We start from the raw sequence: 26,353 nt of genomic DNA, 5'->3' as shown, positions 1-26,353 counted from the left end.
AAATGACCTGCAAACAGGGACTTTGTCTCCTCAGATGACCATAAGATTCCTACATCCCCTCTTGAGGGAGCTCCCTTTGCCTTGTGCAGCTCCTCCCAGCAGGGAGCTGAAAACATCCACACTCTGCCTCCATGAAGTCCTCTCTGATTGCTCATGGCAACCACAGCAAGTACTCAGCTCCACCAACTCTCCTTAGCCTTAGAATATGTTCAGAAAGGGAATTCCCAGGACTTCCCTGGTGGTGCAGTGCTTAAGAATCCACCTGCCAATGCAGGGCACACGGGTTCTATCCCTGGTCTGGGAAGATTCCCACATGCCGTGGAGCAACTAAGCCCATGCGCCACAACTACTGAGCCTGCGCTCTAGAGCCTGCGAGCCACAACTACTGAAGCCGGCGCGCCTAGACTACAGCCTGTGCTTCACAACAAGAGAAGCCACTGCAATGAGAAGCCCGTGCACCGCAACAAAGAGTAGCCCCAACTAGAGAAAGCCCGCGCGCAGCAACGAAGACCCAACGGAGCCAAAAATATAAATAAATAAATAAAATTTTAAAAAAATAAAAAAGGGGAATTCTCTGGTGATACAGTTGTTAGGACTTGGTGCTTTCACTGCGTTGTCCCAGGTTCAATCCCTGGTCAGGGAACTAAGATTCTGCAAGATGTGTGGCGAAAAAAAAAAAAAATATATATATATATATATATATATATATAAAATCAGAAACTGTGGGTCAAATCCAAAAAGCTGAACTTTGTCCCTCAGTTTTTAATGGATGGCAGCACCATCTTACATTCATTCTCACCTTCATTTATTCATTCACTCACACCCACTCATCCATTCATTTCCCCCTTTCTTGGAACAGCACCTTCTATCCATTCAACAGATGTTTACTGTGCACTCAATTGCCAGAAATTTTGCTACAACCCTAAATGAGATAGACCTTGTCCCTGCCTTGTTGGAGTTTATGGCCTTGACCAAAGAAGCATATCATCACAATTGTGTTAAGTGCTGCAAAGAAGGGCAGAGTGGAAGGCTTCCCTGGTGGCGCAGTGGTTAAGAATCCGCCTGCCAATGCAGGGCACACAGGTTTCAGCCCTGGCCCGGGAAGACCCCACGTGCCGCGGAGCAACAAAGCCCGTGTGCGACAACTACTGAGCCTGCACTCCAGAGCCCGCGAGCCACAACTACTGAGCCCACGTGCCCCAACGACTGAAGCCTGCACGCCTAGAGCCCGTGCTCCGCAACAAGAGAAGCCACTGCAATGAGAAGCCCGCGCACTGCAATGAAGAGTAGCACCCGCTCGCTCGTCGCAACTAGAATAAGCCTGCGCACAGCAACAAGACCCAACGCAGCCAAAACTAAATTAATTAATTAAATAAATTTTAAAAAAGTGGGGGGGGGGCAGAGCGGGAAGGAGGGTGGGGAGTCAGGGAGGCCACACTGATCAGGTGGTAATTAAGTGGAGACCTGGAGGACAAGGCCAGGCCAATGTGTGCTGTGTGTAAGGGTGTAGGGGACATGCTTCTAAGGCATGTGGCAGGGTCGTCCCAAGGGAGCCTATGTGGCCGGAGTGCTCAGAGGAGGGGGAAGAGTCTCCAGCTCAGTGCGGTTTCCGTCTTTGACCCATCACGCGGCACTGAGCCCTTCCCATGACAGCAGGTCCAGCCACCCGTTCGTCTGGGTCCGGGCCACTGAAGGGTGGCCAGATATACCAGCAGGTGGAGGCTGGCCTGCCCCTGGGAAATCGGCCCACGAGGCTGCCCTCCCAGTCCTCCGGAATGGCCGGGGCCCAGCAGGGCAGAGTGAGGACCACAGGCCTGCGTCAAGTCTCAGCCTTCCCCACTCCAGCCGCACCTCCGGGTGAGGGTGGGGGTGGAGTCACCATGGTGGGATGGTGGGCGGGGCAGTCGAGGAGGATCAACAATCAGCAAGGGCGACCTCCGGGCCTGCTAGAGAGGCCTTGGGGCCTGAGGGCCGGAAAGGCGGTGACGTACTTCCGCTCCCCGCCGCCTCCGTAAAGGCGTCTTTAGGTAGGCGCCGCAGGCAGTTCTCAGTCCTGAGGCGCCCTCTCTCCGTAAGTCGGCGGAGCTTTGCGCAGACGGTTGTGTGTCTCTCATTTCGTCTGCGGAGCAATCAGTAAGGGAGTGGGGCTGAGGGGGGGAAGACGTGTCGGAGAGGGCTGACTCCTTCCCGCCCACTGTGATCGGGAGAAGGAAGGCTTTATTATTGCTTGCAGCAAGTAAGGAGAACACCAGAGCTCTTACCCAAAGCAGTGTCACCCTGAACAGCAAAGTTGGGGAAGGTTTAAGCTAATGATACATGCATATCATGCATATTCATGAGGGGGCTTGAGGGGAGCAGAATTTAGCATAGAATCCGGGCAAAGGTTGACAGAGTCCAAGCTTTAGTTGATGGAATTCAGGAGGGTTGACATCTTAATTCCATCCTCCACCTGGGGGGGGGGGGGGCTTAGTTCCTGCAGAACTCAAAGATATGTTATTACGTATATCCCTTGAGGAACCAGGAGGCTGCCCCAAGGCTGCCCTATGGTTTCTTGACTGGTCCTCCGGTGTTTCTGCATTCCCTCCTTTAAGATCATTAATTACTGAGACCTGTTCAAGGGCAAGCGTTGCAGCCGGGCTTAGATCACAAAATGGGTTAGGCCAGAATGGGTTCTCAAGAAAGTCATTCTTTGTTCTCTTTCTCGGGGGACCCCCTAACCTATCTGCTTAGACCGCTGCTGTTTCCAATGCGTGCGCGCTGAGAGAAGCCACCACTTAAGGCTCACCTCATTTGCACATTACGTGGTGGGCTGGAGGGTGGGATGAGTTCTTTTTTGTTTTTTTGGCCGCTCTGCACAGTATGTGGGATGTGGGGCCTTAGTTCCCCCACCAGGGATGCGCGGAGTCTTAAGCACTGGACCACCAGAGAAGTCGCTGGGTTGACCCACAGGGCTCAGGTGGGTTTCAGGTGCCGTCAGATCTCATGTCTTTTCATTCCATACATGGCCCAGAACTTTAAGCAACTGTGCACCGGCGAAAGAATTTGTTTACCTGCTGTGGTTCCTCTGGGCATGCTCTAGACCGGCTACACTGGCTATCCCTTGAGTCTTGTTTGCCCTTTGTTCCAATTCTGAGTGATATTGACTTCTCCCCCAGTGCTAGCCACTTCCTGCCCACTGCCTAACCCCTAGGAGTCAACAGCAGTACCTTTGAAATGGAGTTGCAGGGAAAAAAATTATTTCACTCTACCTTTAGATCAGAAATAGTCTCATTTAACTTAGAGCTGGGCTTATTTATGGCTCCTCTTCCTCCCTAGCTTTCAAGTTTTCTTTTTTCCAGGAAGAGAAGGAAACCCATCCACAGCACCTGGGTTCTTGACAGCCTGGCCCCAGGTTAATTACCTTACTCCTAGTCTGCATCTCATGTACCAGGTGACATTGAAGCCAGTGTAGGACTTAAAGGGCAAATTGGATTCTTGTCTCAACTCTGTCACCAACTCACGACATGATATGGGACATTTCATTTCACCTTTCTGGGCCCTGCTGTTCTGCTATATCAAACAGGAGGCTGAACTTGAGGTACTTGCCGGCAGTGAGATGCCATTATAAAGGTACTGGGCTGTTCATTCACTAAGAGGCTAAGAGATATGAGGGCATATGGTGGAAGTGAATGAAGGAATAGGATGGGGATTGGAATAATTGACATTGGGTGCCTATTCTGTTCATGGCCCTGTGCTGGTCATCCCCATTGCCACTGTGACCACTTATTTTTTACCATTTAAGAATTTTACCATTCTTATTTTGAGAATTTACCATGAGCCAAGAATTACGCCAAATGCTTTACATGTTTCATGCAATCTAGTTCTCATAACCCATATCAGGGATCTCCAGGACCACCTTCACATTCAGAGATTCCCTAGAAGAACTCACAGGACTCAGCATATAGTTTTACTCACGACTAAGATTTATTACAGTGGTGTACTAAGGATACATAACCAAATCGTAAGGCAAAAAGACACACATGGAGTCTGCAAGAATCCCTGTACAAGCTTCCTAATGATTTCTTGAAGCATTTACGAGAGATATTAGAAAATACCTTGACGTGAACGAAAATGAAAACCAAAACTTACGGCATATAGTGAAATCAGTACTCAGATGGGAAATTATAGTTGTAACTGGATTTAGGCAATTATAGAAAATGATTATAATGATCATGAATTATGAGGTGATAACTCCTAAGGTGATATTGGCATGACTTACATGTCAGAGGGTGGGAGATGGTCTAGGGTGTTACACGTTTTATAAATAGGAACTTCTGAGCTAACTAGGGATGAGATGATGCGTATAGTGTGGGAAGACATGGGGAGGATTGAGGAAAAGGTGAAGTAATTGTTGCAGAGTCTGGTCGTAATGATCACGTGGCTGTGGAAGGAGAGGAACAACCTTGGTTGGGAAGAAGAAAACACCTTAGACTCTGAAGTCAGGGGCAGAGGGAGGGATCGTTAACCTATCTTAGGTTTTGTCTGTGGGATATCTGGCAGATTTAACCCAGGCTTTTGCCACTAACTTCAGTTTGACTACTGGCCAGCAAATGATCTTAGTTTAAAAACCCTCAGAATCCTCCCAACAGCCATTGACTCCAGAAAGGAACAGCCTCGTCAAGAAACAATAGAGGGCTTCCCTGGTGGTGCAGTGGCTGAGAGTCCGCCTGCCGATGCAGGGGACACGGGTTCGTGCCCCGGCCCGGGAAGATCCCACATGCCGCGCAGCGGCTAAGCCCGTGAGCCATGGCCGCTGAGCCTGTGCGTCGGAGCCTGTGCTCCACGACGGGAGAGGCCACAACAGTGAGAGGCCTGCGTACCGCAAAAAAAAAAAAAAAAAAAAAAGAAACAATAGAACAGTATTAACTTTATGGACATTGATGTGATTCCCTTTAGCCTCATACTGTTATGCTGGACTCTCTTGTACATTTTTCACAGATCAGTGACTTTTCTAAATTCTCTAGCATGAATGGTAATGGACAATTGTATTGCCCTGGATTTTTTGCTAGCCAGTTTAGCTGGGATATGTGCCATTGCTAGTTTTTCTTGTCTCACCTGGATTAATGACACATTTAGCTGGCTTCGCTCTGGATGTGGAGCCTGACATGGTCTTTCCTCCAGTGAGCCTGGTTATACCACTGTGAGTCGTAATCATGGTCACTCTTGTCCAATGCTACCTAAGACAAATGAACACATTTGGCCCAATCCTCTATCTGTACAATTAATTAGAGTATCTGATGACCTATGTGGTGATTTATGCTCCCGAGAATTCTTCCCGTGTTAGAAGTTAGGAGGTAAAGTTGTAGGGGAGTGTGTCTACCATGGTGCCCTGGCAATTTCACGCATATCTCTATAGGCCGTGCAGGCAAAGGCTTGAACTATAGCTAATTTGAGTCTTGGCAGATCATCCTGTGAGCATTCCAGAACATGAGAGGATGAGAGGAACTTTACAAGATTTTGAGGCCATCTTTCACTTCTGTCCCTATCCCCATGGGAGGCTGCCATGAGACAATTTGTCATTGCCTCCCAGATTCTGATGAGGCATGAGGCTTTCTGCCCCACTCTCCTCAGGTTATAACTGCAGACTATAACACTGTTTAGCTGCAGTCTAAAATTGTCTCCTCAGCAAGGCGTATGCCACAACCCACGTTGCAGTCATCCAGCCCCCTTTCGTTTCCGTATCATTGTTTTTGGTGTGTGGGACAAGGACTTGGGGAATTGGGATATTTGGCTACTCTTCCTTTTGCTGTTTATGTAAGTAATACATTATATGAATCTAAAAATGGCATATTGTATCTTTACTGGTCAAATCAGTTGGGAGTTAGCCTTGGCCTTGGCCTTGCCTGCTGCTGTATGTTTGACAGAAGAACAATAGAGAGAGTAAAAATATATGGTTAATTATGACAGACTATTCCTCTCCTCTTTCGTTTTCTAAAAAATTTTGAACCAAACGCTGATCATAGTCATAAGAGACCTTTTTTCAGGTGGATGATGACTTAGTCATCAGTTATCTGAGGGCTCCTTGTTCTGAGCTAAAACTCCCATAATTGTTTTGTCACCAGTTCAGTTTTCTCCATCTGGTCCCAAAGAAAATCATGGGAACATTTTTTTGTATGCTCAACCTTCCTAGTGATCTTTCCCAAGTTGAGTCTCTGCTTCCTTCTCAGCACTCACAGACTATCAGCTAGTGTCCCTTTATGAGTTATTCCAGTATCCTCTTAGAAACCAACCAACCAACCAACAAGCCTGGGAGTTCATCTGAGGTCTCCTTTGCTCTGTGACTTTTCATAGGTATGGTATCTGTAAACTCTCAGTACCTGGGTAGCTATAACGCATCTGAACCTGTAGACTTGAATTCCTGTGAAGCAGACATCATCTTCCTTCCTTGTTCACCCAGGAGACTGAATATACAAATGAACAATGGCCAAACCATATAGAAAAATAGAACTCTGACCCACAATCTGCAGCAGCCCGTCCAGGAAACCAACCCACTATCTGCAATAACCAGTCCAAGAGTTCAAACTACTATCTGTAGCAACCAGTCCCGGAAGCCAAAATAACTCCTGTAGTAACCAGCCTCAAACAGCCAGAATTTGAATAATGCTTCCCAACCAATCACATCAGATGCTTTGCATCTAGTAAGCCCTCATGCCTACAATCTTTAATCAGAGCATACCTGAAGCCTTCCTTTTTTCCTACTACAGAGCTTTCCCACTTCTCTGCCAAATGCAAGTATGGTGGCTGACTTCCTTGCTATAATAAGCTCTGAATAAATAGCCGTTGCTTGTTCTCAGTTGGGAGGTCTTCCTTTATTTCCACAACTTTCTTTAAAAGCATAGCTTCCTGACATGCTGTGTGATGTTAGGTAAGTCGTTTCCTCTCTTTGGGCCTCACTGTTCAACTGAAAAACTGGTTCAACATTTAATCATGCTTTGATTCAACAAACATTCTATGCCACTTAAAGAAATTGGGCCCTAAGAGGTGCGAGACGTTGGGCGGATGTTAGAGGCACAAAGATGAACATATCAAGGACATAGTCTGCTCTCTGGGAATGTAGAACTTAGTAGAAGGAGGCACATATGTGAACAGGCACAGTCAAGTGAATGCTATGGATGCTTATACCGGCATCCATCCTACAAAGGTTCAATGAGGTGGAGAAGAGTGGTCAGTGGGAAGAAAAGGGCCGGGAAAGGATTCCCAGAGGAAGCCTCCTCCCCAGCCTCCCCCCACCCCCACCCCGCTACCGTTCTCCTTGATTTCTGCAGGGCCCGGAGCGCTCTGTGTCTCTGGGAGAGCTGGACCACTCTCCCGTCCCGACTTTGCGTGGCGAGAAGGGAGTACCATGGAGACGCGGAGCCCTCCACCGTCCTAGAGAAGCCGGAACGGCAAAAGTGCTGCAGCCTCCGCCTTTCGCATGCAGAGACCTGGCCCACGCAGAAAGTGGGGAGCTGGGCATGGGGCTGGTAGGGGCTTGGAGCCTGGCTCTTGTTCGGGCGGCTCCCGGGCGCGGGGGGGCGGGGGCCGCTATGTCAGGCCCGCCCGGGTCTGGAGCGTCCCTCCCTGACCCCGGGTAGTCCCTGGTCGGGCCCGGTGAGCGCTGAGCCGGCGCCACGAAGCTGGCTCGGCTCTGCCCGGGGCTCTAGGCCCACATGAGGGGCGGAGAGGAGGCAGTGCGGCTACCGATAAACCGGGGTACAGCCCAGAGTGGAGGGCCCAGAGGAACAGGTAGGGGCAGAGTGGCTTCGACATCCCCCAGGCTTGCGGCGGCAGGGGAAGCACACGTGCAGATGCACAGGCATGAGCCAATTCTGGGGCAGAGGTGTCCCAGCACAGAGCGCTGTGTGCGGCGACGAATGGCCAGAATTTCCACGACTGGTTTTACAGAGCTGGTTTTGTTTGAGGTGGGTCTTGAGAAGAACATGAGCTTGCAGGAGTAGGAGGAAGGATCTGGATCTTCAGGCCGGGGGTGGAGGAGGGGTGGGGACGGAGGGGGCTGTAGGTCCAAGGATACAGATCTGGGCAAGGAAAGGGTTTGGGTTCATAACGGAACCGTGACAGTATAGGGCATGAGGGTGGTCTTGCAGGGGATGATCCTTGGGAAGTAAGCTGGGTCCCTGAATGTGACTGGAGTTGTCTGCAGTTCAGAGAGTTGGACTTTTTTAGGCAGGCAAAAGTGAGCCAGCCAAAGTCTTTGAGCCTTGGAATGCTGGGGAAGTTGCTGTGAGAACATTGCCGGGCAAGGACTGATGGGAATGGACCAGAACTGGCCCCTCCATAGTATTGAGATTGAGACCCTGAATGAGGCAGTGGCTGGGAATTATAAGAAGTCTTGATGGCTCCAAGTTAGCACTGTTTGTGTTTCTCAAGGAAGAGAGTGAGAGAGAAAGGAAAGAAAAGAAAAGGTGCAGGAGCTAGGGCTCCGAGAAATACAGAAAAAGGAACACTGAGACTGGGATGTGGGGAAGAGAGTAGGGTAGGTGCGTTAGGGAGTAGTCAGAGTTGGGCTCTGCCCTGTTGAGTACAGCCTCTCGAGCAGCCTGAGTGTTCTGAGGGGCCCTTAGCTGCCTCTTTGGCTGGTGGCAGTGACTGGGAGGGAGAGAAGAGCAAGAGTCCTAGATAGGGGCAGCAGGGGTGGCAGGAGTGAGGATAGAAGACAGTGTGCCATAGTAGGTAAGAGCCAGAGAGTCCCACAGGCCTGAGTTCTGTCTCAGCTCTTTAACTCGGGGGATGTTAATCTCTGAGCCTCAGTTTCCCTTCTGTAAAATGGGTCTAATGTCCTTCTCACATTCTGTGAGGCGTGCCCAGAGTAATATATGTAAAGTGCTTGGCACAGGCTCAATAAATGTCAGTTGCTCTTGTTATCAAGGGTTGGTGACCTCTGAAGGAGGATACACTGTGGAGAAAGGTTGGCACTTAGAGCACATATGGGAACGAAAAGGGAAAACTTGCAGAGACTCATGAAAAAGATGAGAGGATGTTTGCTGAAGTAAAAATGAAGAGACATGAGAAGATTGGTAGCTGATCCCTTATATCTTTGTAAGTAGGGGGCAAAAATCTGTTGCGAGTTCCCTTAGACATTCAGAATCCAGAACCTCAGTGGGCATCCCCTCCAGTACCTCTTAGTGCCTGGGTCTACCCAGACTCCAGGCCTGGGTCCTGGGATTGTCCTAGGGCATTTAAACACATGTTGTTTCAGGAGTCAGTGACCTTCGAGGATGTAGCCATCTACTTCTCTGAGAATGAATGGACCGGCCTGACCCCTGCTCAGAGGGCCCTGTACAGGGATGTGATGCCGGAGGATTATGGGGCCGTGGCTTCCTTGGGTAAGGGTCTTTCCCTCTGGACTCTGCCTCTACCCTTTGGAATTTCTTGGCTCCTTCTTCCTCAAAGGCTCAGGAGTCTTTGATAACCTCAGTTGAGTGGCAGCTTCAGGCTCTTGTATTCTTAATGACCCAACCTTAGTGGTTGCTGGGAAGTAGGAAGTCCTGGTATCAATTCAGGCCTCACATAGGACTTCCTTACCCCCGGCTGAGAGCTGGTGTTCTCCTGACTCATGTGCTGTGGATACAGTGGGAGGAGAGAAGATTCCTGGTGCCCCTCTGAGCCCTCAGTTCCCACCACCTCAGTTTGGGAGACCCAGCCCAATACCAACCATCCTCATGCAGACGTCTGAGCTTGAGAGCTCTCGGAGAGGGAGAGCACAAGAAAGCTCAGTTCCTCAAAGAGTGAAGTCATCTGTTTGCTCACTCACGCTGTTATTGAGCGCCCCTTCCTCTCTGTTTCCTGACCTTTGTGAGCCTCCAGGCCCCTCTCCCCTGGGTCTCCTGTCCCTTTCCCCGGACTTCTTTTTCTTGTTCTCCCTAGTAATTTCCCTTCTTTCCCCTCCCACCCCTGAAGACACAGGCCTGGGAGGAGCCCTGGGGTTGCTCTGTGTCACCCTACTCACCCACCTGTCCCATTTCCTTCCTGTCAAGCAGCATTTCCATTTCCCAAGCCGGCTCTGATTTTCCAGCTGGAACGAAGCACATGGAGCTTGGCTCCTCAGGGAGCTCTGGATGGAGAGGGCCTGAGGGGCCTCTCCTCAGGTGAGTGAGGATACATGTGCCAGTCATCTGACCAGTTCCCTTGTCTTAATCTTTAAATTGTCATGGGTGTGTTCTCTTAACCTAGTGCTGTAGACACCAGTGGGATTCCTTGTTTTCCTCTGTGTTCCCATGGTTTTCCATCTTCTTGAGTCCTTGCTGTATTCATCTGGGCTCTTCTATCTGCCATCTTCATGTACCTGTTTTTCCTCTTCCCCATCTCCACTGTTCTTTTCAGAGCCGTTATGTATCTTTACTCCCTGACTTTTCTGTTTCCTTTCTGATCTGAGGTGGCCTTTCTACTTTCCTGGCCTGCTTATAATCTTCCAGCAGAAGATTCGGACTGCCCTTTGGGGTATCATGGCCAATTTTTTTTTTTTTTTTTGCGGTACGCGGGCCTCTCACTGTTGTGGCCTCTCCCACTGCGGAGCACAGGCTCCAGACGCGCAGGCTCAGCGTCTATGGCTCACAGGCCCAGCCGCTCTGCAGCATGTGGGATCTTCCCAGACTGGGGCACGAACCCGTGTCCCCTGCATCGGCAGGCGGACTCTCAACCACTGCGCCACAGGGAAGCCCTTATCATGGCCATTTTTATCATTAGAAATCAAGAAGTCTAAATAACCCTGAGCCAAATACTTCCTGTTCCTCAGGGATTTCTGGTGGGAAAGCCCTGGCATTTGTTTAGGCCCAACACAGGGCTTCCCTGCTCCTAATTTCCTACTGAGAACTGTGTCCTCTTATTGCCCCCTGGCCCCATTTCATCTTCTTCCCACAGAGGCTCTTCTGTGGGCACAGGTGACTTGAGCTGTGCCCTCAACTTCCCCATTCACACAGTTCCTTGCTGTGTCTGGAAGTCTTTCCATGTTAGGATACCGTTGATTGCAAGTAACAACCCAATTCAAACTGGCTTAAATAAAAAAGAGGAATTTATTGTTTTGTGTAATTGGCAAGTCCATAGGTAGAATGGGCTGCAGGTATATTTGGATCAGAATTTCAGTCTCTGCTCTTCTCTGTCTCCTCGTATGTTGGTTTTGTCTACAGTCTGGCTCCTCTCGTGGTTGTAAGGTGATTGGTAGTTGTAACCAGGACTGTGCTTCTTCACACCGATGGAGAGGAACAGAGCAGGCCTTCCTTAGGCTTTAACCATTGTGAATCACAGTCCCAAGTATTGCTCTGCTGCACCATCTTAAGTCTTATGCTGGCTCTAAATTGGTCTCTACAGCCAGGGAAAAGCTCTGCACTGATTGACTTGGCCTGGATTGCTGGTCCCTGAAAGGATCTCTCATGTAGTGAGTGGGATGGGATAACCTGTTTGGCTTAGCTCAGTGAGGGCCTGTACCAGGAGCTGGACTTGGGATCACTCCCACCCAAAGGGCCTGGCTACTCCCTAGTGGGGGAGGGGTAGAATGGATGTAGGGAGGCACCTACAGTGTCCTCTACATTCTCTCAGGATCTCAGTACCTACTGTCCCTGCCACTCAAGGGCATTCTCATCTCTGCTTTAGGCAGAAAGCTAACAGCTAAGTTATTCCTTGAGCAAAACCCTAACTCCCTGACTTGCAGCAGCCCTCCTTGGAGCTCATGTCCCTACTCAAAGTCTTAAAGAAGAGAGTACTCACGAGGCATATAGTCCTTTGCCTCAGCAGCATGAAAGGTCATCATTTTTTTTTTAAGTCCTCTCCATATATATATATATTTATTTATTTAATTTTTTTATACAGCAGGTTCTTATTAGTTATCCATTTTATACATATTAGTGTATATATGTCAGTCCCAATCTCCCAATTCATCACACTGAAAGGTCATCATTTGGAAATTGCAGAATTGATCTGTTTCTTAGGAGGATTTGGTTGGGAGTTACAAAGAGACCAATCTTAGCTAAGTCTGAAGAATTTATTAGAGTGGACCTTTGTAAATAGGGGTGTTTATTATTAGAGCAAGAAGTGACTTCTGGGAATGGCTGAATGAGGCTATGAGGCCATTTCTTATGGATGCCATAAGAAATGAGAGACCCATTGCTGATCCTTTGTGAAAAGAGAAGGCAGTAGATAAATAGATAGGAAGGAAGGAAAGTAAGAGGTGATGCTTTCCCAACATAGCCTCAGGAACAGCTCCTTGCAGTTCTTTCCTATCCAGATACTTTGCTATGTGAATTGGCTTTCAGCTCCTAGGGGCAGGTGTAGAAGAGACCTTAGTCTTTCCTGTTTCTTCTTGACATTTTAAAATGAGTGATAACTTTTTGTATATTGGTGAACTGATAGAATCACAACTTCCCTGAACCTCTATTTCCTGTCCTTTATATTCTTATTACTCTCAAGTTTCAGGTCACTGTTTTACCAGTCTTTCCCCCAACCTTCATTCTCCCCTACTACTTCTGTCTCAGCTCCTTTCCTAATGGGCCCCACTCCTCCAGCTGAGTCAGCCTTATTTATATCTTGATCCTGGCAGAATATCCATTTCTAAAGCCTGCTGGGATCTCCCATCTTGAGCAGGTAGAAGAGCCATTGAAACCGAAACTGCAATGAGAGGGTCCAAGCCTAATTTGTACCGGTAAGTGAGAGGGAAATGAGCACTTTTCTCCCAGTCACACATTTTTCTCCTGTCTTTCCTTTGTAAAGTGTTAAAATTCCATTCCATTTATGTTCTAAATAAAAGACCCTCTAAAAATCCCCAGATCAACTAATTAATCAGAGGAAATGTAAACTCTAAACTTCCAACTTTTATTTGGACAAGTGCAGATAATTAAATTTGGATGGATCTTTCATCTTAGGCTCAAACTGAACAGAGGGCTTACCTATCTGGCTGCAGTGGTCAATCAATATGTTAAAAGGTAAATGCTGTATTTTTCTCATTGTGTTCATTGCTAGGGATCAGAAATCAAGTAATATATGGCTCCTATCCCGGAAAGGCTCACAGTCTGATGAGACATTATACAAAAATGTATAATTATAACAAAATGTGATGCTGTAACAGAAATTTGAATAAGACACTATGGAACAAAGAGACACTTTGGCCAACACTGCCTAAAGTAATTCAGGGAAGCACTTTTCATGGTGGACCTGGTGTTTGGATTGAATGAGAAGACTTTATTTCCATTCAGTGTTGAAAAGTATGAGAGAGTCTTCTTTGTGCTCCCCACCGTGTGTGATAAGCTCAGGGTCCCCAGGTATACCACAGATATTCTTTATTTCTGAACAGGTCCTCTGGTCTGAATCCTGGCTAGTTCTTCTCATGTTATAAACTGAACTACCTAGAAGGAATTTTGACTTATCTCCCTTAGAATTCAATTCAACTATTTCCCAAGAGCATCCCCCGCCCCCAACTCCCCACCTGCCGGCCCCATGCTTGCTCTGGTGCTGGAAATCAGAGCCCTCAGCCCTCAGGGACTGTCTGCCTAATTTCTGCCTTTTGATTTTGGTTGCTTTCTGTGTGTTAGCTCTGTTTCACCATTTTCAGCTAGGTCAGGGCCACTTAGACACAGGGGTGGCACTTGGAGAAAAATGGACATATTAATACCACTTGGTGACCTCAGTCACTCTGTCATGGGTAATGATGACATTTGCAGCTCTGGTTTCTTCTTTCAGTGTCTGTGTCCAAGAGTGAGAAAGAAGGTTTTATTCTGAAGGAGGATACTTTTGAAGAGGCACAGGACCACATGGTGCTATCAGGTGGACCCCAGTGCTGTGGTTCCCAGGAATTCTGGTTTGGAAAAACCTGCGAAGAGGAGAAAAGCAGGTTAATGAGATGGCCTGCCTACCCCAATAGGGAAAGTGTGGAGAACACTACATGTGACATTATAGAAGTGATTGTCAAGGATGAGATGACCTCAGTAGAAGAGCATTTGAAAGATGCTGATGTTTATACCCACCTTGTACCTCAGAAAAGTCTACATGAGCAGGTATTCTATATATGTGAAGAATGTGGCAAGTGTTTTGTTCAAAATGAAGACTTTGATCAACATCAGAGAATTCATATTGGGAAGAAAGTCTGTGGATGTAAGGAATGCGGGAAGACTCTCAGTTTCAGATAACACTGCATTGTACATCAGAGGACTCACACTGGGGTGAAACCCTACGTTTGTCAAGAATGTGCTAAAGCCTTCATTTAGAAGTCAAACATGATTGGGCACCAGAGAATTCACACTGGAGAGAAACCCTTTGAATGTAAGGAATGTGGGAAGGGCTTTAGTCAGAACACAAGCCGTACACAACATCAGCGAATCCACACCGGGGAGAAACCATATACATGTAAGGAATGTGGGAAAAGTTTTACTCAGAACCCAGTCCTTCTTCGACATCAGAGAATCCACACCGGGGAGAAAGCTTATGAATGTAAGGACTGTGGGAAAGGCTTCATGTGGAAGTTGGATCTTGCTCAGCACCAATGGGTCCACACTGGAGAGAAGCCTCATGAATGTATTGACTGTGGGAAAAGCTTCATTTGCAAGGCACACCTTACTCGTCATCAGAGAATCCATACTGGGGAAAGACCCTATAAATGTAATGACTGTGGGAAGGCCTTCAGTCAGAATTCTGTTTTGATTATGCACCAGAGGCGCCATGCTAGAGAGAAACCCTATAACTGTCAGACTTCTCACTTTCTTGAACATTAGAGAATGCATAATGGTGATACTTGTTTATAATTCTTATGCTACAGGAACCCCAGCCACAAGATGAGATGACTGCCCACAGTTTGCTGTAACTGTAATAGCCAGTATTGTCTTGCCCCTTCTCCTGAGTGGATACCCTGTCCTCTAGCAAGACTGGTCTCTCTGTTCAGCCATACTCATACTAGGCAACATTTAGTTGAGCACCTACTCTATTTCAGGTACTGTGCTAACCATTTTACATACATTCCTTAACTTTTCTTAATCCTATAAGGTAGGTACTCTTATCCTCATTTTACAAATGAGAAATCTGAGGTTGAAAGAGGTTATAAACTCATTCAAGTTCACTTAGGTAGTAAAGTTTAGAGTTAAGATTGGAACCAGGCCTATCTGACTCCCGAATCTATTGTTCTTTATCTGTGCACATTTCTGCTTCTGCCTGTTTTTATTTGCTCAAATTTCCCTGGGCTAAAAGTCTCCTTTCCTCATCTAAGACTCAGCTCCTTCAGGTGAACAGACCTCTCTTCGTTTTCTAATTGTAGTCAGTACCACCCAAGTTGGTATTTAATTATGTGCTATCTTCTATTTTTTCTAACAGTCTCATGCCTGTTAGTCCCGCTAAATGACCCTTTGAGGACCAACACTGCATTTCTTTATGTTTTTCAAATTTTGAAACGTATTTATTTTTGACTAGCTATAACATACTCATGATAAAAAAAAATTGAAATAGTTCAAAAATGTGTTCAGTGAAAAGTAAATTTCCTTGTCACTCCTGTCTTCCAGTCCTTCTCAGAGACAATGCATTGTTTCTGTGTCTTTCTGGGTACATGCCCGCACAAGTATTTATTAATACTACTTTCCATAAGTCTACCCCACTTAAAACCATATTTGATATAGTGATATTGCTATTACTTTGCCAACTCCAGGACCTTCTCTTCCTCAGAAGTTGTTGGCCTCCTTTAGGTCACTAAGGTAACTTAAGGAAAGCAATGGAGACAGTCTGGGTTGTGCAGTCTTGGGAGACCTGATTGCCCTTGTGTTATAAGAGAGTACTCTGGGACTGGGAAAATGTAAACCAACGGAATTTTTTTCATAAAAATTTGTAGAGCTACAACCCCTCTCATAGCACCACTATCCTAAATTCTCTCCTAGTCTGTCCCCTTCTCATCACCATAATACCTACGTCCCAAAGTAAGCTGTGGGGCTATCACCAAAGGAGGGAGAAGTGGTCACTTCATGCTCCTTTGGGTATCCTCAATCAGCAGTGGCAATATAATCCAGTGTCTTGGTGTCAGGGTCACAAATGCCCTGCATAGGTCCATGATCAAACATAAATGCTAGGCACTCATAGATTCTACGCAGCAAGTAAGGGGAAGGTGAAGAATTCCAAAATTAACTTGATTACAGACTTGAAATCAAGTCTGTAAAATAAAATATTTTTTAAAAGGGGATACAGGCTGTTAAAATATTAATTATGAAGAAATACAGGATATTAATGAATGGTATGAACCATCTTAAAGAGTCAGAGAACCAAAGGCCCTATTCAGAGAAGAACGCTGGCCAAAACAGATGAAACATCCATTCCAGACTCTCCACCTTTAGAGCCATTTTCCAGACTGCAGTTTGCTCCATTGCTATTTAGGCATCCCACTTTATAAGCTCCCAGCCAGTGAGTATAATGGTTGATAAAGGAGCAAGGAGGAGAAGCCAGAGGCCTGCTTGGACCAAACTTCTGCTTCCTGAAAAGTACAAACATACTGATAACTCTGGAGTTTCTGACTGCTGAAGCCAAAGGCCATGTAGTAAGGAGAACTTGGTCTGGTGTAGTCCAGCTAGAGTACCTCTAATAAGCAGGAAAAATTTTATTTTGTTACTACACAGACCCAGGAAATGGAAATGAGTGATGTGAACACGTGTTTTGAGGAAGTTGTTTATTACGCAAATATTACCGAGCACCTGCTTGTATGCAAAGCACTGTGCCAGGTGCTGTAAAGAAATGATAAGTCAGACCTGCTCCCTGCCTTCCTGGAACATTAATCTAGTGAAGATTAAAGAGACCAACCAAAAAAAATCAAGTGAACAAGATTATTAAAGATTGCTAAGTGCTCTGAAGGGAATGAACAAGGTACAGAAAGTGGGACCCTCTTTCTGTAGATGCTCACAGGAGGCCTATCCTAAGAGGTAACATTAAAGGTATGACTCAGAGGATGAGAAAGAGCCTCTTGTACCAAGAACAGGAAGAACCGCAGGCAGAGGGAACAGCTGTGCAGACTCCCTGATGTGTGAAGAGTTTGGCGCGTTCAAGAAAACAGGTTTTAGCAAGACGAACAGGGCATGTGTGGCACCAGCTGGGATTATACAGCTCCATGGGCCAGATCATTCAATTCCACACTAAGTGAAAAGAAGTCATTGAAGAGTATTCAGTGGAGGAATGACGTGTTTGATTCTGATTATAAGATGATGATGAGCACTCTGGCTGCTAATAGAAAATGGGTTGTAAGGGGACAAAAGTGAAAGTAGAGATCATGTTGGAGACTGCTAGCCGTCCAAGTTGGGGATGACGGTGGCCTGGAGAGGGTGGTGGTAATGGAAATGAAGAGAAGGTGGATTTAAGATATATTTTGGAAATAAAATCAGTGAGCTGCTGCCAGTGGATTAGATGCAAGGATAATGGACAGGGAGGAATCAGGGATAGCTTTCTGGCTTCTGACTTGAGCAGCTGAGTTAGACAGTGGTGCCATTTACTGGAATGAATAAGACTGGAATGGGAATAGGTTTGGAGATGGAAAAGTCTAGAACTCTACTTTGGATTAACATTTGCAATAAGTGTGAGATGTACAATTAGAAATTTCAAGTAGGTGGTTTTATATATGGGCTGGACCTCTGGGTTAGTGATACCTGGAGCTGTACATTTGAGAGTGGTCAAACGAACAGAAGGTATTTAAAGCCATGGGAAGAAATGAATGTAATCTAGAGCTGCACTATCCAATACAGTAGCCACTAGCCACGTGTGGGTATTAAAATTAAATTTAAAGTGTATGTCCTTAGCCACACTGGCCAGATTCCAAGCACACAGTAACTATATGTGGTAGTTGACTACCTTATTGGATGGTGTAGGCGTAGAACATTTTCATTGATGCAGAAGGGTCTATTGGACAGTACTGCTCCCAGAGACAGTACAGGCAAATACGAGGGCCCAGGGTGAAGTCTTCTGGAATACCAACTCTACTTAGGGAATTGGACAGGGGGACACACCAAGAAGAAATGCTAAGAAAGAGCATCAGTGAGAGATTGGCAACACTACACTACCAGTGGCAACGTTATGCAGGCAGCAGTTGAAATAGGGTTGACTTTCCAATTGGGAATGTAAGGAGGTGATCATTAAAATCCTAAATATTCAAAAGCTTCCAGAGTGAAGGTGACATATACGTTAGATGAGTTCAGTATTTTAAAATGGGAGAGAGAGAGAGAATGAATAAGAATAAGAACCCATGGAAATGGAACTATGAAAGAGAAGAAACAGTTTAGACTTACAGAAGAGGATCATGGGAGTTGATCAACCCTAGGAATTCTCTTTCAAAGATGGAAATGTTTGTAGGCAGAGTGGTGGAATGGCAAGACAAATTTTAGAAGTATCACAATGAGAGAATTAGCAAAACATGGCAAAAGATAGGTGGTCTAGGAAGATTAAGAAATAGCACGTGGAAATGGATGTCCAGTAAGGGTCTCTAGCAGATATGAAAATATCCTGGACATTCCACATGATCTGACTTAAAACACTGGTGATGTGGCAAACCCAAAATTCACATAGGTAGGGTAGGGGAATCTGGAAGATACCTCAAAGAGATTGGAAATTATCCACTGGAGAATCTGGAACTGAGAGTATATTTTCATCAAATTTGGAAGGTATGTTGCGGTATGACAAACATTAGTCCGGTGGGATCACGAAGTTAAGGTTAGGGCATGAAAGGTACCTATTTAGACACTTAACCTCCAAGCAACTGAGATGAAATACAAATGAGGAGCTTGTGTGACCACTAAGAGAAAATATGATATTAAGGTGCTATACAAGGAAACAGTGCTTTCAAATATAAGCCAGGATCAGTATAATTAATTTGCAAATGACAGAAAACCCAAATCTAACTAATAAAAGTTGTTTATAGGCTCACATAACTGAAAAGTTCAGAGGTAGGACAATGTTCCAATACCTATTGAGAGGGGCAGAGTTCAGACCTAGAGAAGATTCTTTGATGTTGAAAGACAATTCCTCTGCCCAGTGACTGAGATGTAAATTACTTTATAGAATGGAAAATTGCTTCCTTACTTTAGCAGAAAGAGAAAACAAAAAGAACTGGCCTTTAACCATTTTTTTTCTCCGAAAGAAGGACTATATTTGTCTGGTGGAAGTGATATAGATATTGGAGTTAAGCAACTGAATTGTTCAGCCTCTACCCCCATTTCCAGCATACGTAGTCCAGGCTAAAGTGTGCTTAGCATGAATGCAGCTGGAAACCCGATGTCTTCTGATTTCCACTGTATTTTACCCCCTAAAGTCGATAAAAACTTATTCATTGTCAAGTATATAACATAAACTTTATTCTGTTGATAATATCAAGAGAAATGGGAAAGAACTGATGTGAAAGAAGAAGCCAAACAGTACATTTGTCTGGCAGACAATCAGCTGGTGTCTTGGGTTGTGTCTCACACTACAGATTTCTGTTCCCACAAGAGCACCCGGTAGAAAACTCGACGTAGGCTTTTCACTCTGACCCCTTCTCTTTGAGAAAATATTAACTCTGAGTGCAAGGGATCTAACTACCAGGCCCCAAATTTATTTTATTATTTTCCTAGGAGGCTCAAAGGGTATTCAGGCCAATGGGGCTAAGCTCCCTTACTATTTCTGCCTTGCGGGTGGCAGCCTTTCTCAGTGTGTGGAGGAGATAGAGATCAGACCTGCTATATGTTTTTCTTATTTTAACGTATTGTATAAATATGGAGAAATGTGTTGAAAAAGCACCAAGTAGTTGACAAAGGGGAGGAGTGTGTGACATTACCAGTGGCTGAATCTAGAGCCATTTCCAGGTCTATCCTTTGTGGTTGTGATCATCGTGCAAAGAGGAACTGGCCTAAGGGACAGATGGGAGTTGAAATCCTGCCCTTGTTCCATTTGCCATGTCACGCACCTATGGGATTGTATCTTTTTAGGGGCTACTGTTTCCTACTGTTTCCTAATAGGTACTGATGTGCCTTATGGGCTATTCTGGCCTTTCCCAGCATTTTTCTCTGTTGCTGTCTAGAGTATAGGAAAGCTAGATATTCACATTTCCAGTCTATCTTGCATTCTATTGTGCAGTGGACATGGTAATGACTGTTACTCGTCACCTAGTCTCCATTCTCTCCTGCTTCCATAGAAATTGCTAAAATTTCCAGTTTTTTCAGCAGGTGTATTTGGCCATGTGACCAACCTCTGGCCATTGTGAAATGGTACGTGCAACTCTCTGGCCATGCACTTAAATCCATGCCCAGCACCACCATTAGACCAAGGAAAACAGGGTCCCACCCCAGGGCATGTGCCCAGGGTGTTCAGGGGGTCCTGCACTTAGGAGGTCCTTCCTCTACATTTTTTTTTATTGGTTTATTTTTATCCTTTTATTTATTTATTTATTTTGGCTGCACCGGGTCTTAGTTGCGGCATGTGGACTTCTTAGTTGAGGCATGTGAACTCCTAGTTGCGACATGTGAACTCTTAGTTGCGGCATGCAAACTCTTAGTTGCGACATGCATGTGGGATCTAGTTCCCTGACCAGGGATCGAACCTGGGCCCCTCCATTGGGAGCGTGGAGTCTTACCCACTGGACCATCAGGGAAGTCCCCCCTTCCTCTACATTTTTAAAGTCATCTACTGTTGCCTGGGTGTGGCTAGGTCAAATAGGACTGTCAGATGGGGTGCTCCGAGAGTAGATTGTGATCTCTATGGGCCCTGTGCTCTGTTTGTCCCATTTGGGGTGCTCTCTGAGCATTTACTCCGTGTGTGGGCTGACCAGGTGTCCTAAAGAGCTCCAGAATGCACACCTGTAGGGTTGTGCCAGGGCCCTATGGCTGGACCTCATTTCTAGGAGGGCGGCCAGCGTGGGTTTTTCCCACAGGATCACATGACACTGGGCCATCAGAATGATGCTGACTGATTCAGGGTAGCTCATTCATCTTAGGCACAGGTTTGAATGCAAGGCTCTGGGCTACTGTGGGTCTGCTGTCAACCCTTGGGGTGGGCTGCATGTGTGGGCCCCTGTGTCAGCTCTTGCTCTTCTGTGTTCCTACTGCAGTGCTGCTTATGGGCTACAATACCCGACGACAAGAGAGGTGGCAGCAAATATCCTTTATCTTGTGCATTCCCCACTCTTGGCCATGAGGGTGGTCACTCTTCCCCGCACAACATGTCAGGCAGTTCTCTGGGGGTGGCCACACCTCTCTCCTCTGAGGGCTTTCTGATAGATGTCCTCTCTTACCCCCCACTGTTGCAGTGACGGCATGCTGTCCTGGGTCAGTCTTAAGCTGCGCTGGAAGGGGACATTTATTTCTTGGGTGAATTGAACTGCTCTTCTTACTCTTCGCATTGGCCCATTGCTTATCCTCCCCGTTGGTGGTGGTGGTATGGAAGGGAGAAGGATAACCGACATTGAAAGACATCACATTCCAGGAACGCAAAGATTATAGCAGTTGCTATGGTCTCAATGTTTGTGTCCCCTTCAAAATTCATACGTTGAAATCCTAATCCTGATGTGATGGTATTAGGAGGCAGGGCTTTTGGTAGGTGCTCTCATGAATGGGATTAGCGTTCTTACAAAAGAGATCGCACAGAGCTCCTTAGCTCCCTTCCATGTGAGGGCACCGCAAGAAGGCCCTGTCTATGAACCAGGAAGAGGGCCCTCACCAGAAGTCGAACATGCTGGTGCCTTGATGTTGAACCTCCCAGCACCCAGAACTGTAAGAAATAAACTTCTGTTCTTTATAAGCTACCCAGGCTATAGTGTTTTGTCTAGCAGCCTGAATGGACTAAGACAGCAGTTTAAGAGCAGTTGTGGTTGTAAAATATGTGATTCAGTGATTAGACTATAACATTCCAAATGGTAAATTTAACATGACCAGGAAACCTATTACAGTTAATATTTTCCTGAATATTCTGCATAAGACTTGTATTTGCACTTATTGTAATAACCTTTGAGGATGTCATTGGAAGCCAATATTCATGGGTGGCATGATGATTCAATGCCGTTAGTAATGATCTAACCAGCATTCAATAAATGGTATTAAAGAACTGAAGAGGCAAGAATATCTATATTGTTTCAATTCTGTGGTGCGTTCAAGGATTTGAGGGATGATCAAGAAAAGACAAGACCTGAAACATATAATATTGTACATCAACTATACCTCAATCCAAAAAAATTTTTTAAAGAAAAAGAAAAAGATAAGACCACTAGATGGCACTGTTGTACAACAAACTACATTGAGCGGCCTCTGTACAGATCGCAGGACAGGGGAAGTCCCTTACTGAAGGGATAACCCAGCAGGGGAAGAAGGTGAGGGAATCCTGGGGAGGGGGTGGGGTGGAGAGGCGAATTGGAAAGGAGGCTTACTTGTCTAGGCAGTGTTGCTCAACAGCAAGGTGGGAGTCTCTGCCGTTCAGAGAGCGTTGAAGGGCAGCAGCAGTTTGGGGTCTTTTACGGCCACAGAGTTTGTCTTATCCATGGCTGGCCGATGTTAGGTGCAGTTTCACGAATTATGCAAAGCAGGCAGGCTCTAAATGGCTAAAATTATGCTAATGTGGGTTATGTTTAAAGCAATTGGATGAGTAAGAATTTGTAAAATGTGTAAAAAAATATTGTACCCTTAAAGCTTGTAAATATTGTACCCTTCAAGCTTGATATAAATTTCCTATGTTTATAGGTTATTACACAATTACAACTGAACATTCAAATTCGATAATATTCAAATTGCATTAATTTAATATTAGGAACAGTGATGTTTTGCTAAAACTAGATTGCTGTTCTGAGTATTATGCTATAGGGTTTTTTGTTTGTTTGGCCTCACTGCACAGCTAGTGGGCTCTTAGTTCCCCAACCAGGGATCAGACCCAGGCCCTCAGCAGTGAAAGCTCACAGTCCTAACCACTGGACCACCAGGGAATTCCCTGGCATAGGTTGTTTTGATTTTGCCTTGGCAAACCTACCTAACCAAGTATCTTTGGTTGATGGGAATTGGGAATGGCCTACTCCAACTGTCAGCATGATTTCCAGGCTCCATATCTTCTACATGGAAAATATGTCAAAGAGTAGGAGCAGTGACTTACATCTGAGAACACCCCAGTGGGAGGGAAAGAGAAATCATGTTTACTCCTCAGGAATACCGAAGTGCCCTGAAGTAAGCTGACACTCTTTGGTAATAATGTTATCAGTAATGCTTTAAATTCCAGGTTCTTTTGAGCAGGGAGATCCTAACCCCTGCTCTCGCATATTTAAAGGTCTTTTGGAGGTGACCACAGACACTCCTATAAAGCTCTCAGGTTATGCAGACGATTGAGGACTTGAGGTTATCTTGAAAAGATGTGACCTGGATTCCACACAAGGGCCTCGTGGATCCGATCCCGGGGAAGTGTCGGCCTCAGTAGGATATGGCTGAGGGCTGGATGCTTCTCTGGACACAGCCTTCTTGGCAGCGTGAGATGAAAAGACTTGTAAACTGTGAGCCCCATGTGGGGCATCACAGTGGCCGGGGTAGGAACTAGACACATGAGGACATTTGGCAGTGGTGGACAAATGAAGTGGCGGACAAGGCTAAGAAAGGTTGCAGGACTGTGTGTAGGCTTCTAACTGGGGCCCGGATTCACTTCTCACCCTCCCTCACTCATTCATGGTGGCTCTCCCTATGCAGGACAGAAAAGCACCTCCTTTTTGACTTCTAAGGGTCTTCTGGGTATATATTAAGATCGCTACTCTGTTCCTCGACTTTCATTCATTCAGCAAACGTTTCGGTGCCTCCTCTGTCTTGAGGTCTCCACCCCGTCCAGGTCAGGCCCTCAGCCCAGTTCAGCTGTCTCTCCAGGTCCCTGATTTCTCCTCTAGGCCCTGAAGGGAGGGACTCACCAGTAGGTGGAAAATCTGCCAGGCAGGGGCCGGGCCTGTCCCGGCGGGGAAGAGGCTCCTGCCTCCAAGAGGAAGGATGACCTCACAGGCTCCACTGCTCATTGGCTCAGCTGGGCCCCGCCCCTTCACCCAATATCCAATGGAATGAAGGCCCTGCTTCCTTCTCCGGTCTTAAGGTTAGGACAAGCCAAGTCCTCTGCCTTGACTCAGAACGCGGAGTCTCATGGATTCCCTAGTGGTCCAGTGGTTAGGACTCTGCACTTTGACTGCCGAGGGCCAGGGTTTGATCCCTGGTCAGGGAAATGAAATCCCGCAAGCCGTGTGGCGCGGCCAAAAAAATAAAAAAGAACACGGAGCCTGAGAGGAAGACACTACCTCGCCTTTTTTTCCTCAGGCTCGTCTGGTGGGAACTAGAAGGAGGAACCACCGAGATGTGGGGTCCTCTAAAATCACTAGAGAGAATTTAAGGTAAATTATAGGTTGACAGGTCACTGTGATGACGTACTTCCGGCTCAGCCATTGCTGTTAGCGCGTGAGGGTTCGGTTTTTGAAGACCCGCGAGTGGTTCCTCAAAGCTCTGTTCACTGGAAAGGGGCAGAGGCCCTCAGAGCCCACAGTGAGCGGGTCTGGCTTGGTCTGAGCACGACGGGAAGGACCCTGGGGGAGACCGGCGCGGCTACTGCTGCTCCCGTGGTCCTCACCCCAACGCCCATGCTCGACTCGTTCGCATGGAGAGGAGGCGCTGGCGGGCCGGGGACGCCGGCCGCAGGCTCCTGACGCCTAGTTTCTCGTCCCCAGGACAGCCCGTGGCCTATTCAGACTTGGATACTGACACAAATTCAAGTATTGACACCGAGGTTCTCAAATTTTTTTGTCTGCGCTCCAGGACGCGCTGTCAGCAGAGAACACTCCCCTCGGTCGCTCCAGCCCCATCTTGTCCAAGCTGCGGAGACCCCAGCCCTACCCCTAGGTCTGTGCACAATTACTTAACGCTCTTTCCCTTTTCAGGTGGTCTCAGGAAATCAGTCTGTGATCACTTTATTCGCCTTACTCGCCTGGCCAGGTTTAAACCCAATCTGGAAGCGATTCGTAGAGTACCCAAAGTTTTGAGAGGACTGAAATGGTTTTCTCCCCCCACCCCCATGGAGGATACTTCCTTCACAGAATTGGAGAATGTGGAGCCCTGGATTTGGTTTGGCTCATATGAATGTTTAATCTAAAATCTTGGAAGTTCCCTGGCGATCCAGTGGTTAAGACTTGGGGCTTCCACTGCAGGGGGCACAGGGTTCCATCCCTGGTTGGGGAACTAAAATGCCTCGTGCTGTGCAGTGCAACATAAATAAATAAATAAAACTCTCTTGAGGGGTTATATCTATCAAGCACCTAATATGTGTCTAATGTTTAGCATATAATATCCTATGCACAGTATTGGGGCTATGGAAACATTATTTATTTATTATTATTTTTAAATTTTATTTAATTTTATTTTTGGCTGCGGTGGGTCTTCATTGCTGCACGTGGGCTTTCTCTAGTTGCGGTGAGTGGGGGCTACTCTTCGTTTCACTGCGCAGGCTTCTCATTGCGGTGGCTTCTCTTGTTGCGGAGCACGGGCTCTAGGCATGTGGGCTTCAGTAGTTGCAGCACGCGGGCTCAGTAGTTGTGGCTTGTGGGCTCTAGAGCACAGGCTCAGTAGTTGTGGCACACGGGCTTAGTTGCTCCGTGGCATGTGGGATCTTCCCGAACCAGGGCTCGAACCCGTATCCCCTGTATTGGCAGGTGAATTCTTAACCACTGCGCCAACAGGGAAGCCCAGCATTTCTTGATTTAGTTCTCTTCCCATCCTTTATTTCACTCCTCATTACATTCTCTTAACGTAATTGTCATAACATAATTGTTAAGGTTCACAATCAATCAGATAAAACATATGGTCCCTGCCAATAGTGAAGTGTGTTGTGATTTGTTTCCCACCTGGACTTGTTGTTTATGCTTCAATTCCACAGCTATGGTTTTCCCCACAGGAAAAACACAGGAGTGTTTTGTACTTTGTAAGGGTGGCCTCTGCTGCTGTTCTACTTCCAGATGCTTTGCTTTTCATAGTGTCAACTGTACAGATCACATCTTTTTGCTTAAGGCCATTTGTTTAATATGTCAATAATATTAAGTATCCACTGTAAGGGATGTTTATTACAAAGATACGATGACAGTATCATGATTTAAGAGAATTAAAATACACAACTACAAGGGGTACCCAGTTACTCAGTATGAATCCCTGCTTTTGTTACCTTTGGACAAAACCATCCATGAGTTTAGCAGCATTACCTGTGTAGGTTTGCATTGTGTTGTTTTATTTGTTTTTGTTTTTGACAGTGCCACAGGGCTTGTGGGATCTTCGTTCCCAGACCAGGGATCGAACCCAGGCCCCCAGCATTGGCAGCTTAGAGTCCTAACCACTGGACCACCAGGGAATTACCACATTGTGTTTTCTTT

General features: G+C 46.4%; 2 protein-coding genes across 8 annotated transcripts in view; both read left to right on the top strand.

Moving 5' to 3' along the window:
• Positions 1-1,986: 1,986 nt before the first annotated feature.
• ZNF662 (zinc finger protein 662) lies at positions 1,987-19,631 on the top strand. The gene is given in 5 exon segments (XM_067753898.1): positions 1,987-2,071; positions 9,236-9,362; positions 10,017-10,124; positions 12,569-12,670; positions 13,705-19,631. Coding segments are annotated over 4 exon segments (1,272 nt in total). The 5' UTR covers positions 1,987-2,071; positions 9,236-9,328; the 3' UTR covers positions 14,733-19,631.
• The window catches only part of GASK1A (golgi associated kinase 1A), a 91,694-nt gene continuing 72,693 nt past the window's right edge, over positions 7,353-26,353 (top strand). For 4 of the 7 annotated variants that reach the window (XM_067753897.1, XM_067753894.1, XM_067753890.1 and 1 more), the window contains exons 1-2: positions 19,638-21,710; positions 24,665-24,836. The gene's annotated coding sequence lies outside the window, so the exon portion shown is untranslated. Of the gene's footprint in view, positions 7,765-19,637; positions 21,711-24,664; positions 24,837-26,353 lie in introns of those variants that run through there. The other 3 variants (XM_067753891.1, XM_067753893.1, XM_067753892.1) reach the window with 3 other exon arrangements.

The sequence above is a fragment of the Pseudorca crassidens genome, chromosome 10 (assembly GCF_039906515.1).
Source record: "Pseudorca crassidens isolate mPseCra1 chromosome 10, mPseCra1.hap1, whole genome shotgun sequence".
NCBI lineage: Eukaryota > Metazoa > Chordata > Mammalia > Artiodactyla > Delphinidae > Pseudorca > Pseudorca crassidens.
The sequence above is the reverse complement of the archived record's forward strand: the minus strand, read 5'-3'. Positions and strand labels throughout refer to the sequence as shown.